Genomic DNA, 13559 nt, shown 5'->3' on the forward strand with positions numbered 1-13559 from the left:
CTGTGGCCAGCATTACCCTGACACAAACCCCAGAAAACCATAATCAAAGAAAACTACAGACTAATACTGTTGATGAAATTAGGCACAAAGATCTTTAACAAAATATCAGTAAATTGAATCCATCACCATATAACAAAAAATATGCCCGCAACCAGATGGGGTTTATTCCACATAGAAAGGCTGGTTCAGTATTTGAAATTTCATTAATGTAATCCACCCTGTTAAAAAGATTAAGGGGAGGGGTGCCTGGGTGGCTCAGTCGGTTGAATGTCCGACTTCAGCTCAGGTCATGATCTCGCGATTTGTGAGTTTGAGCCCTGCGTAGGGCTGCTGACAGCTCAGAGCCTGGAGCCTGCTTTGAATTCTGTGTCTCCCTCTCCCTCTGCCCCTCCCCTGCTCATGCTCTGTCTCTCTCTGTCTCTCAATAATAAATAAACGTTAAAAAAATTTTTTTAATTAAAAAAAAAAGATTAAGGGGAGAAGAAACTGCATGCCGATCAATATAAAAAGCATTTGAATAAACCCAATATCAATTTCTTAGAAAACTCTTTACAACCTAAGAATAAAAGGGAATTTTCTCAACCTGATAAAGAGCTGACTTGATAAAATGATAGCAAATGTTGAATTCAATTATAAAACATTGAGTACTTTCTCTCTAAAATAGGCAGCAACCCAAGGATGCCATTCTCATCACTTATTTAGCATACTACTGGATGTCCTAGCCAGTACAAAAAGGCAAGCAAAGGGAGCAGAAGGCAAATGGAATGCAAAGGAAGAAATAAACTGTTCTTATTTTCATATCACATCATTGTCTGCCAGGAAATCCTAAGGGATCTTTAAAAAAAAGAAAAAGAAAGATTTGTAGAAGTATTAGGTGAGTTCCGCAGGGCTACAGTAAACAAGAACAACATAGCACACATGCACAGATCATATTTATATATACTGGTAGTGAAAACATGGAAGCTGAGAGTAAAAACATAACACCATTTACAGTCTCTCCAAGTAAATAAAATACTTGGAAATAAATCTAACAAAACATATATATGACCTATAAACTGAAAATGACAAAATCAAACAAAATATAAAGAAATTGAGAGATATGTTGTATTCATGAGTTGCAAAACTCAATATAGTAAAGATGTCAGTTCTATCCAAACTCATCCACAGGTTTATAATGCAATTCCTGACAAGATGCTCACACCTTCTGCAAATTTAACGCACACAGTGCTAAGCAAATAGTTATATTTCATTAATAGCAAATTCCAAAGGAGGAAAAATTAATAAATTGGACATCATCGCACTAAAATATTTTCCTCTGTAGAAGCCCATGAGAAGGTGATGAGATGGAAAACTACAAACTGGGAGACAGTGTTTGCAAAACTTGTGATAAAGGGTTAGTATCTAGAATATATAAAATGTACTGAAAACTCACTAATAAAAATACAATTAAATTAAAAAATGATCAAAGAACATGAACACGTATTTAACCAAAGAGAATATAATGATGGTTGGTAAGCACATGTTCAATACAGTTAGTGCAATTAGTGAACACAAAGGTGTTCAATACAATTAGTCTTTAGGGAAATGCAGAATAAAACCACAATGAGATTTTACTACAAACACATTAGAATGGTTAAAATAAAAAACACTAACAACATAAAATGTTGGGAAAGATGTGAAGAAACTGGATCGCTCATACACTGCTGGTGGGAATGGTAAGGGTGTGCAGAATATTCATGGCAGATTTATTATAATAGCCTAAATCCGCAAACAACTTAGATGCCCTTCAATGGGTGAATGGTTAAACAAACTGGTCAGTCCATAACATGAAGTACAGCAATAGAAAGTATGGCAACACAAAAGAATGAAGCATTGATAAGCACAACTTGATTGAATGCCCAGAGAATTTTGCTGAGTGAAAAAGCCAACCTCAAAAATTTACTTATGGTAAGATTCCATTTATTTAACATTCTTGATGTGAAAAATTTATGGAAATGGAGAATAAATTAGTGGTTGTAATGATTCAGGGATGGAGTAGGGGTTCATGTAGGGTGTCTATAAAAGGTCAACCAGAGGGATCCTTGTGGTGATGAAACTTTTCTATATCTTGTCTATATCAATATAAGTATTCTGGTTTTTATATTGTTTTATAGTTTTACAAGATGTTACCATGAGAGATAACTGGGTAAAGGGTACATGGGATCTCTCTTTCGTTTTCTACAACTGCATGTTTATAATTATTTCAAATATTTTTGTACTGTATATGGATGATATCATGTTATAAGGGAATAGTCTAAAGGATAAAGGCATACACTGTGTTTGATATCTGTAGTAACTAAAGATGTTATTTGCAGTAATAATATGTTTTTGAAACTATTGCTACTTATGAATTAGAGACTGTCTTTAAGAGCTCAGTGCTTAGTGACATTTACTGTATGTGCTGCTGCCTAACGTAAAGCATGCCCAGTTCTCCAGATAATTATCATGAATGTTTATTAAATTATGTCAGCAGCTGAGCATGATTTCACATTTTTAATAAAATTTCTCTTCCTATTATGTCAAATGACCAATTTTTCACACAAATAAGCACAGGTTCCAATCACACAGATTTGTAATTATGATTTATAGCATAAAGCAGGTGGATTTCTTAGCTAGGCAGTGAAGCTACTAATTTTGTTGTAAAACACAAAGCTACAGCTTTTCTTATGCACAAATATCTGGATGCCTGCCCCTTAGAAAAGTATAACCTGAAATTTAGACCCACTTATGCCACTAGAATATTTCCATGCAGACAACAGAAATTGAACTTATTAAAATAGTTTATAAGGACTGGGCTTGTAAAGTGGAACCCAAGGCACGGTGCCCCCTTTTTTGGCCATTTTATGCAATTTTGTTAGTTGCAGAAATACAGGTAAATATTCTAAAAGAGATTCCTGTTCCTGTCCCCCTGACTTCCTGGAGGCCCAAGGCTCAGTCTACTCTTCATTTCTATCCATGCTCATTCTTGATGAGATCTCCTCATTCAATCACACATGAGATTCTAAGAACTTCTAAGTTGATAGACCCAGCTTCATCCTCTCCTTAAATCCAATTCATATAGCCATGCGCTATCTCCACAGTGCTACCGATGTCCACAAGGCTTCTCAAACTTCCTTAGGTGCTCTGTGCAAACGACACTTTATCAGAGAGGCCCTACTGACTCTCTCACCCTTTATTGTTTTATTTGCACCATACATATAAATACATTTTATTTATTGTTTGACTCCTAATGCATTCTGGAATGCATGACTCAGGAAAGCAGGGGATATATTTTTTTTTCACTATTTTATCCCTAGTGCTTATTATAGTGCATGGCCCATAGTATTTTTTGAATGAACAAGTGAAAGTATAAAATAATGTAGAATCAATGTATACTGTACAAAATGGGATTATGTGGATGGAACTGGAGTAGTACCTTCACCATAGCAAAACCTTGATATGTATATTATATTAGCTTCCTTTTTCATGAGAGGAAAATCTCAGAAATTGAAGTAACTTTCCCAGTGCTAGTGAGTAACAGAGCAAAGATTTAAACTTCTCAAGCTCATGCTCTACACTGTATCATAGAATATTCCTGCAGGTAAGGAGAGAGATCTTACACACACATACATACACATATGCATGTTTGCACACACCCATACACACACACACACTACTTAGCATGGTGCAGGGGCAAGGAGGACATGGTAATTGATTGATAAGGTATATTTGCTGTAGTAGTAGACATTATTTTATCTTAAAATTTTCTGTGGGTAATTTTAATTGAAATTAAAAATAGGTACTTTCCAAGAAAATATTCAATTCCCTAAAATTAATTTTTTTAATCTTATCTTTTCTATTTTATATGTTTTCTATTTTCTATGTTTATAAGGAAACATGTTATCATAGGGTATTACAGCTGGAAAGAACATTAAGGTATTCTGTTCCACACACTCCTGTAAAGCTCAAAACCCTGCTGTCATCACCATCAGTGTTTGTGTGGCATGTATTTGATGACCTTCAATCATAGAAAATTCTCTCCTTCACTGTGTGTCTGGTCGGGAGACTCTGATAGTGAATTTTTCATTCATTTTGAGCCGACAATGAAGTGTTTACATGAAAATCAATATTTTCTTTAAGTATTACTTTGTTTTTATTTTTGCTAATGTATTCTTGGATTTAAAAAGCAAACACAAAACGTGAACTTACAGGTGCTTAGTTCATGGTGTAAAATTTACCTTAGCAATCATATTTGTGTTGAATAACTCCAAAATCTTTTAAAACATTTTATGTCTCAAACTTAACATTTTTTTTCTAGTAAGCATGGATTTGTATCTTTTCCCCAGTTACCCATTTTATCAAATATAACCTTCCACTTAGTGCTTGCTTTTTCTATACTAGCCCCATTGATAGTGTCTTCTTTGGACAACTTCATTAAAGCTCAAGCATTAGCTAGCTCGTCAAAAGATGGAGTAAAGTAGCAACAGGCTTTAATCCTTCACAAAGGAAACACAATCTCTGAAATGCTTTTCTTGCCGTTCATTAGATGCCCCATTCATTTGATGAGGTACACGTAGGAAGGGAAGAATGCTTCATCTCTAGCTTTTCCGTGATTATAGCAGCCAAATAACAGAGTCAAGTTTCTTTATCTGCCCTATGTTTTGAGAGCCTGGAATTTGAATTTCTGTAAGCAAATTCAGTGGCATCCCATGCCTCAGCCTCTAGCATAACAAAAGAAAAGGCAATTTCATGCATTAGTTTGCTAGGACTGCAATAACTAAATACTAGACTAGGTGGCTTAAACAAGATAAATTTATTTTCTCCCAGTTCTACAGATTAAGGTCCAAGATCAAGCAATCAGTGGCGGGGGTGGGGGGGGGGTGGTGGCTGGTTTCTTCTGAGGTATGATTGCCTTCCCACTGTGTCCTCACATGGTCTTTCCTTTGGGGTGTGCACATACCTGGTGTGTGTCTTTGTATCTGACTTTGTATCTGACCTTTTTATAAGGACACCAGCCATATTGGATTAGGGCCCACTCTAACAGTCTTATTTTAACTTAAACCACCTCTTTAAAGGCCTTAAGTCCAAGGCCTTAAGTTCTGAGATACAGGAAATCAGGACTTCACCATATCAGTGCCATTATTAATCATAATTTAAAGATATTTGAAATCAGTTATTCAAAGTATGAAGTATCCAAGTAGAAAGTAGATAGATTTCATGTTTGAAAATGGTTGATGAGGGGTGACTGGTTGGTTCAGTTGGTTAAACATCCAACTCTTCATCTCAGCTCAGGTCATGATCTCACAGTTCGGGCCCCTTGTCAGGCTCTGCGCTGAGCTTGGAGCTTGCTTGGGATTCTCTCTCTCCCCTCCCCTTCTCCCCTCTCTCTCTTTCTCTCTCTGTCTCTCTCAAAATAAACTTAAAAAAAAAAAAAAAGAAAGAAAATGGTTGATGGAAAGTCATGTTCATCTTGTACTCTTATTTAAAATTAAAATTTTAGGGGCGCCAGGGTGGCTCAGTCGGTTAAGCGTCCGACTTCGGCTCAGGTCACGATCTCACGGTCCGTGAGTTCGAGCCCCGCGTCGGGCTCTGAGCTGACTGCTCAGAGCCTGGAGCCTGTTTCAGATTCTGTGTCTCCCTCTCTCTCTGACCCTCCCCCGTTCATGCTTTGTCTCTCTCTGTCTCAAAAATAAATAAACGTTAAAAAAAAAATTAAAAAAAAAATAAAATTAAATTAAAATTTTAAACTTGTACTCTTATTTAAAATAAACCACTATAACAAAAATAATAGCATGGCTCAGGGTGCTAATATGTTTCATAGTATCTCTTTGATTACCTGACATGGGCCATTTCTAATGCCATGCTAAATATTAGAAATTATGCTGTGGGAAGCAGTAATGTCATACCACTAAAGTGATTAAACATGACTCCCCCAGGATGAAATACTTTCATTACTAAAATGAGGATTATGCTCATTTTACTCTCTTGAGAAGATTTTCTTCTAAGAAGGCAGGAAATCTCATAGCCATTAAAACATTGTACAACTTCTATATTTCAAATGGGAGATCAGTGCATAAATATTTCTAACACCTTTAATCAAAAGAGCAATCAAAATAGCAGTTTTAAAATATACTGAATAAAATTTGAATGCTAAGTTCAATGAGGCCATAGGAGATTTTAAAGGTAAAACAGTAATATCACACTTTGTAACGTTTCCCAGACACTAAGCGTGAAGTACTATCAGGGTTTTGAAAAATTCTATAAATAATGTTAAACCTCTCATAAAATATATAAGTCCATAAAATTAATTATGTAAAACAAAATGTGCATTCTTAAAACCCTTATTAGGGTTTCAAACCTCAAGAATGATAACTGTAATGGAAAAAAATAAATATGGGTGCAGTAAGTTTGTGTGCTTCCTCTATGGAAATGGAATAAAACAGAGATAGGTTCAGAAAATATTTTGAGTTTAGAATATGTTTATCAACCTAATGAGTATAGTGATCATCATACTAGCTGGATTTCCTAGTCAGAAGATAGAAAAAACTAACGTGGTTTCTCTCACCCTCCTGCTAAATACATATGAAAATGCCAATATAAGACTCTAGCAAGTCTGAAAAGTAAAACTATCTGAAAAGCTCTTCCAAGAATTTAGAAGCACGTCATGCAATGCCCAGATGAGAAATATAAAATAAAGGCCATATTCTTGCCCTTGGATGGATCATGAATAGACAAAATGTCAGTGATCCCAAAAGTATAAATGCAGGATGATTCCATTAAAAGTACTATTTGCTACCCCATCCATTTCCTGGAACTAACTGTGTATTTCAAATGTAGAAAAATTCTTTTACAAAATGAGTTGGAGGAGGAGTCAGTTAGTCCCACTAGAAAATAAAGCATCTATAATTACGACAATGTGTCACTTACTAATGAAGAGAAAGATCAAAGAAATCTAAGGAATCCAGGAAAAGAGTCAAATATGTATGTACATGCCATGAAGGCAGCATTGCAAATCAGTGAACTTTTAAATAAGTGAGTTTGTGTAAGTAGTCCCCCATAGGAAATCGGTAACCTTGGAAACGTTCTTCTCCATTTCATACGTATGGATAAGTTACCGACGGATCAAAGAACCATAAAAATGAAAGCATATAGGTATTAAGAAACCACGGGTAGATTTTTTAGCAGATAGAAGTGAGAACAGCTTTCCCGTCTCTACTCAAAGTGTTGCACAGGATAGTGGGAAAACCACGAAAATAAAACTCATTTGTGAGACACAAGATGAACTTGATAAATTCTCAAAGTTCTTGTTGATGTTAAATTTCAGTGATTTCATGTAATAACAACACAGTGCTTCTTACTATTCAAGCATATAATAATTAAAGAAACTTATGATCACTTCAGCAGAGAACTGTGTCTACTTGTAGACTGCTAAAACATTATGGCTGCAAATAGGCTATTGGATTTTTAATTAAATGGGCTTATTTATCATAGCACTGTCTTTCCACACTTTCAATACAAACATTATAAGAAAGCATGGTGTTGGCAATGAATTACTCTTTTGTATCTTTGTCTTGACTCCTTATATCATCTAAATGTCTAGGTTTTATTTTCAGTCATTCTAAAATCTATTTTTACTGATAACATAAAATTTTGTAAGGGTAAATGATCACTTCTTAATTTGATTTCCTTAGTGATACAGGGATGGTTTATTTAATGCCGCTCTTACTCTTTTTATCCTATTCCAGCTCTTGCTACTTTTATCCATTTGACTGCAATGATTCATTAAACATCTAGAGTTCATAAGGATGACGTTGAAAGTGACAGACATTGTTTAGATGTCTTAGTAAGCCACACAGTCTTTCATTGGGACTTTGGCAAATTGTCTCAATTCCTCCACCTCTAAAATAAGAAACATAGTAGCACAGAATTTACAGTGATTTTCTGAGAATGCAGTGAGGTATTGTGTGAAAAATACTTAGCACAGAGCCTGGCATATAGTGAGTACTCAATAAATACTAAGTGGTAATCATATTAGTTATTGTTATTAACTATGATAGGAGACATAAGAACATTTTCATTTCCTGAAGAACTAAAATTTAAAATTTGAAAATTTGGGGGCACCTGGGTGGCTCAGTTGGCTAAGCATCCATCCAACTTTGGCTCAGGTCATGATCTCACAGTCGTGGGTTCAAGCCCAGCGTCAGGCTCTGTGCTGACAGCTCAGAGCCTGGAGCCTGTTTCGGATTCTGTGTCTCCCTCTCTCTCTCTCTCTCTGCCGCTCCCCTGCTCACGCTCTGTCTCTGTCTCAAAAGTAAATAAACATTAAAAATAAATAAAAGAAGAGAAAAGAAAAGAAAAGAAAAATTTGTAAGAATTTGGAGGCGGGATGTTTTGCGGAGGGGCCATTTTCTGTTTCCTTTCTTGATGTCTTTAATAGTTTAGTGCAGTGTTTTCATCTGAGACAAAATGGCTGAAAATCATTGATTTTATAACAAAGAATTTTTAAAAAACAGTATGTAGTCAGTAATCTTTTATTTTCTTATAAAGAAATAGTGTTATTCTTCAAAATAAAGGAGGACATCCCAGTACTTGTCCAATAGGTAGGATGTGCATGTTTTTTTCCAAATGTGGTCACATGACCATCTGCTTCTGGATTCCGTGAGGAGCTACTTACACATGGAGCTTTTGGGCCCCAGCCCAGTCTGAATAAATCAGAATATATAGTTGGGGCTTAGTAAGCTCATATCTTACAAGTTTTGCAGGTGGTTCTTATGCAGAGTAAAGGTTGAAAAAGTCGAATCCATTAGAACACAAGAAAATGCTGTCGGTGTTTCTGTCTTCTGGTTTTTACAACCTGGACTTTCTTTCACAAATAAGCTTCAGCTTCCCTCATGGATCAAGTAAATAAATGAACAGGTTGCTGGTAACAATTTTGGTGCTCCAAGCAGAAACCTGGCACTGTTATGGTCTAGAAAAAAAAAAAAAAAAAGACAAGAAATTAAAGTGTCAAAAATTGCAGTACTTTGGCTTTTGGAAAATGTAGTAAGACTTGAAAAGACTCATGGGTTTTATGGTTCTTTTATCACTCTGGGAAACACAAGCCAGAATTCTCAACATTTCCTCATCCCTTCCAGCCTCTTCAGGAGAGGCTTCTTGCCTCAGGTTAAAATGTGTTTTTTTAATAGCATTGATGGCATTTGAGGAAAATTAGTGAAGCCAGTGAAGTGCCCTTATAATTTAGCATAATGCATTTTTTTTTGCATAATGCATTTTCTTGTTCCGAAATGATTATGAAAAACTGATAACCAGTAAAAGAATTAGGAGATTATTTTCTGCTGTTAAAATTATACTCTGAAAATGTTTACCACATTAAAAATTAATTGTGTTTTTTACAGGAATCACATTGCCTCCTAAAGAGAATATAGATATCCCAGTGTTATTTATGCCCAACACTATGAAATTACACAGAACAATGGTCATTGTTCAAATGATGAGGGCAAATAGAGAAAGTTGGCCTATTGACAATTTTGAAGAATTAGACACAGAAATGAAAAGGTAACTTATATATATTTATTTTTAATTGTTTTATTTATTTTTGAGAGAGAGTGCACAAGTGGGAGAGGGGCAGAAAGAGAGGGAAACAGAGGATCCCAGTGGGCTCCGCACTAACAGCAGCGAGCCTGATGTGGGGCTTGAGCTCACGAGCTGGGAGATCATGATCTGAGCTGAAGTCGGATGCTTAACCAACTGAGCCATCCAGGTGCCCCCAAAAGGTAACTTTTAAATAAGGACATTTAAGGAAAATGATTTTATTTTGATTGGCATTGACATGATCACTTTCCTTTCTGTGTTATGTAATGTAAAGTCCATGATTTTAAATTCTCTGAAGTGTTGAAATTTATATGTTCAGAAGAGGAAAATACATTTGTTATATGGGCATAGTATATATCACTTGATGTTCAGAGTGATTTGAAGTTCAGGGTGATGAAAAAGTCAACCTTAAGTATCATGTCAGTGAATCACAGAGACGTGCAAAGGACTCCTTTTTGACTGGGAAAACAGTTACTGCTGAGACGCCAAATAATAAATCTCTAGAGAACAACCTGAAATAGCTTGTCTTGGCCAACTATAGGACTTGTGATACTGGCATTTACCAAGTGATGGCACTGTGCCAGGAGGTATGACACCCTGAGCAAACACTGGCCTGACTACTGCCATACTGTGTCCTTGCAGGATGTGGGCCGCCTGTCCCTTCTTTGCTTCACTGAATTTTAAGCAAACTCCAATAATGATCAAACTATGTTTTCTCTGCTTTTATAGTTTAATTAAATAACAATCTAGAAATCTTAATTAAAACAAAATTCTTCCTATGGGTGCCTATTTCTTTTCCACATTTTTTTAAAGTTTTATTTATTTATTTTGAGAGAGAGGGAGAGCACGAATGGGGGAGGTGCAGAGAGAGAGAGAGAGAGAGAGAGAGAGAGAGAGAATCCCAAGCTGGTTCCATGCTGTCAGCATAGAGCCTAGTGCGGGGCTCTAACTCACAAACTGTGAGATCATGACATGAGTCAAACTTAAGAATTGGACGCTTAACTGACTGAGCCACCCAGGCGACCCTCTTTTCCACATTTAAAAAAATTCTTGGGTTGCCTGGGTGGCTCAGTTGGTTAAGTGTCTGACTTCATTCAGCTCAAGTCATGATCTCACAGTTCATGAGTTCGAACCCCGTGTCGGGTTTTCTCCTGTCAGCACAGAGCCCACTTCCCATCCTCTATCCTCCTCTCTCCCTGCCCCTCCCCTGCTTGCATGTGTGTGTTCTCTCTCTCTCTCTCTCTCTCTCTCTCTCTCTCTCAAAAATAAACATTAAAAGAAAATTCTTTCCTGTGAACCCATTAGTGTCCATTCTGCCACAATTTTTACCATTCCTACAGTCAGGACTGCCTGTCTATTTGTGGATCCCAATGTAAAATGAAAATGTGGGGGCCTTTGTTCAAAATGGTTAAGAATTTCAAAGCACTTATCGCTATGTGTTAAACACGCATGGACCAATTCTAAACATGGGGTCCTCCTGCTATTTGTTGCACAGGTCACATGCTCATGCAGCTGGTCCTGCCTGCTGTGTCTTATGTTTCGTTTCTAACAAGAAAAGCCCATTTCAGCAATGACCAGAACCATGTCCTAGTACTGTTGTCATCTTGATGGTTTTTGCAAATGCCCTCTTTCTTTTAGCTGACATCCCCCCAAAAGTAAATTCCTTGTCGCCTTCTGAAGTCCTGTACTCAATGGCATTTTTGTGTTTTATGCCTCACCTGTGCAATTTAGAATACAACCCACAGGACCTGTGTTACCTCTGATAAATCATGTTTTAGTCATATCAATAAATGCCAATACTGACTTTTAAAAGTAGGGGGAAAGTTCTTCAATTTTAACTTCCATCTCATGATGGTTGTGTTACATTTTTCTTTGTGATAATTTCCCAGGGTTTGCTTTGACATGTTTATAACATTTGCAGAAAATGATTTGTATTTCATAGTTTTTTTCTACCGAAGTTTAAATTCATGAGCTCTGCTAAAATCGCATTAGGTGAAAAATGAATATTCTCTTTTATGCTAGTATTCAAAGTGTTCATAGTTTTTGTTCACTCTTCCTCATTTAATTTCTCATTAGAACAATGGGAACAGCAAGTGGAGAAATCCCAGAAATACACTGGATATACCCTATTCTTGGACTCCCACAGGCACTATATCCTAAATGCCCTCCAGGTAGGTATATTTTAGAATCCGGGAATACCAGGATTCAAAGGGATCAATCATAGAGGTTCCCTTATTCCCACCTCTTCTTATACAAGTGAGAGGATGAAGGTGCAAAGAAAGTCATGAACTGAACAGCCCTACTGATGGGAGCATTGGGACCGATTCTGGTCTCCTCACAGTAAGTCCACCGATCCTTCCACCAAACCATACCATGTCCTCTTGTTCTTCCAGTTGGTGAAACCTAGAAATCAGCTAAGATTGCAATAACATTAGCTTCAGGCCCCTGTAGCCCACAGTCGTGAGGCCCCCGGAGCCCTGCTCTAGATCTATCCGATCCTCAGGTACTTTGGTTCTTGGGTCACATTTTTTGCCAGATTCCAGCTTCTGTGCAACTTGAAGTCTCATCCAAGAACCATCCAATGGGGACACTGATCTCTCTATTCTCAGTTGTCCCAGACACTAAACTTGTACGATGTCCTCCAAAAACCGGTCAGAATGTACTCAGGGTTTCTAGGAGGTTCACTTCACTACCATATACACAACATAAAATCCCTCCCCTTAAAAGGCCTTTCTCTTTCTCAGTAAGCTCTCTTTTTCTCCACATACTCCAAACTTCTCTCAAGCTTCCTTGTGTTCTCTTTCCTCAATACTCTTCTCACTTCTTCTGCATTCCTAGCTTTTCTCATTTTCTTCCCACAGTCAGCCTAAGAAATGCAATTCCTCTTGGATATCCATAAAGCAACCTCTTACTAGGCCTTAGGCATAGTTCTTCATAACTAACGATTGCTGAATTGCTCAGCAGCGCAAAGGGATATCTGTTTTGGAGCCCCCCCCACCCCAACTCGACCAACACAGATGAGCTGAAAGCAGTCTTGAAATTTTGAATTTTTCTGCTCCTTCTGATACCAACCTTTGGTAGTGAAATAGAGTTAGTCTTCTGCTGGCATATATTATGTCACCACACTGAGAAAGAAGAGAAAATACTAACTTTTGCTTGTGGATAATAGCGTTTCCCTGGATACATTGAAGGCCAAGGTTACATATTTCCTTGTGTCATTTAATTTCAACGGGAGTAAAAATCCACATATCTAGCAGTACTTTTGACAGTAAATGTCATTTGTTTTACTTGAAGTATTTTTGCTCTTGAGTTAAAAAATTATCAACACCTAAATGTTTCAAATATACTAAATTATCTTCTGACTGCTTCACAAAATGCCAAAACATTTCTTTTATTTCCTTCTAGAAGAAAATTGTTTGTATACTTTCCATAGAGCTGAACGGTTCAAAATTTATGATGCAGTCATCTGATCAAAGTGATGTAATAAAGCCTAGACATTACTCTGTTGAAATACTAAGAGCAGCATTGCTGATGTTGATGGCAGACACAGTTTTGTTTTTCCCAGATTAAAGCTTTAAAGCAGGCTTTTTTCTTTCAGTCTGAAACAAAGCCTATGCAAACATAAAGGCATAAATTTCTTGCACAGTTTTCTTCAAAGAAAGTTAAGCATGCTGCAAAAACAGAAAGGCATTTTCCATCAAATCACTTCTCTTGGTAATTACTTGATTTTTAAATTAAGTATGAGTTCTATAAATAGTCTGTATCGCGTTAGCACAACCCTGTAGTAACATCAGTGTTCTGAAACAGATTGTATGCCAGTTATTAAATCATTTTAGCAGAATTCTAAAGCCTAGTCTAGTAATTATTTTTATCTACAAATGCCCTTGAGAAGAAAAAATGAGTACAATTATATAAATACATATTGCTTCCTTTCTGTACAGTCCATCCTT

At 36.6% G+C, this 13559-nt stretch overlaps 1 protein-coding gene across 1 annotated transcript in view; it reads left to right on the forward strand.

Annotated features, from left to right (window-relative positions):
• CFAP47 (cilia and flagella associated protein 47) overlaps positions 1-13559 on the forward strand; it is a 540470-nt gene that overhangs the window by 466398 nt on the left and 60513 nt on the right. Inside the window, exons 60-61 of the mRNA XM_058712583.1 lie at positions 9414-9573; positions 11686-11780. Coding sequence (XP_058568566.1) covers positions 9414-9573; positions 11686-11780 — 255 coding nt within the window. The remainder of the gene's footprint in view (positions 1-9413; positions 9574-11685; positions 11781-13559) is intronic.

This window comes from Neofelis nebulosa, chromosome X, assembly GCF_028018385.1.
Source record: "Neofelis nebulosa isolate mNeoNeb1 chromosome X, mNeoNeb1.pri, whole genome shotgun sequence".
Lineage (NCBI taxonomy): Eukaryota > Metazoa > Chordata > Mammalia > Carnivora > Felidae > Neofelis > Neofelis nebulosa.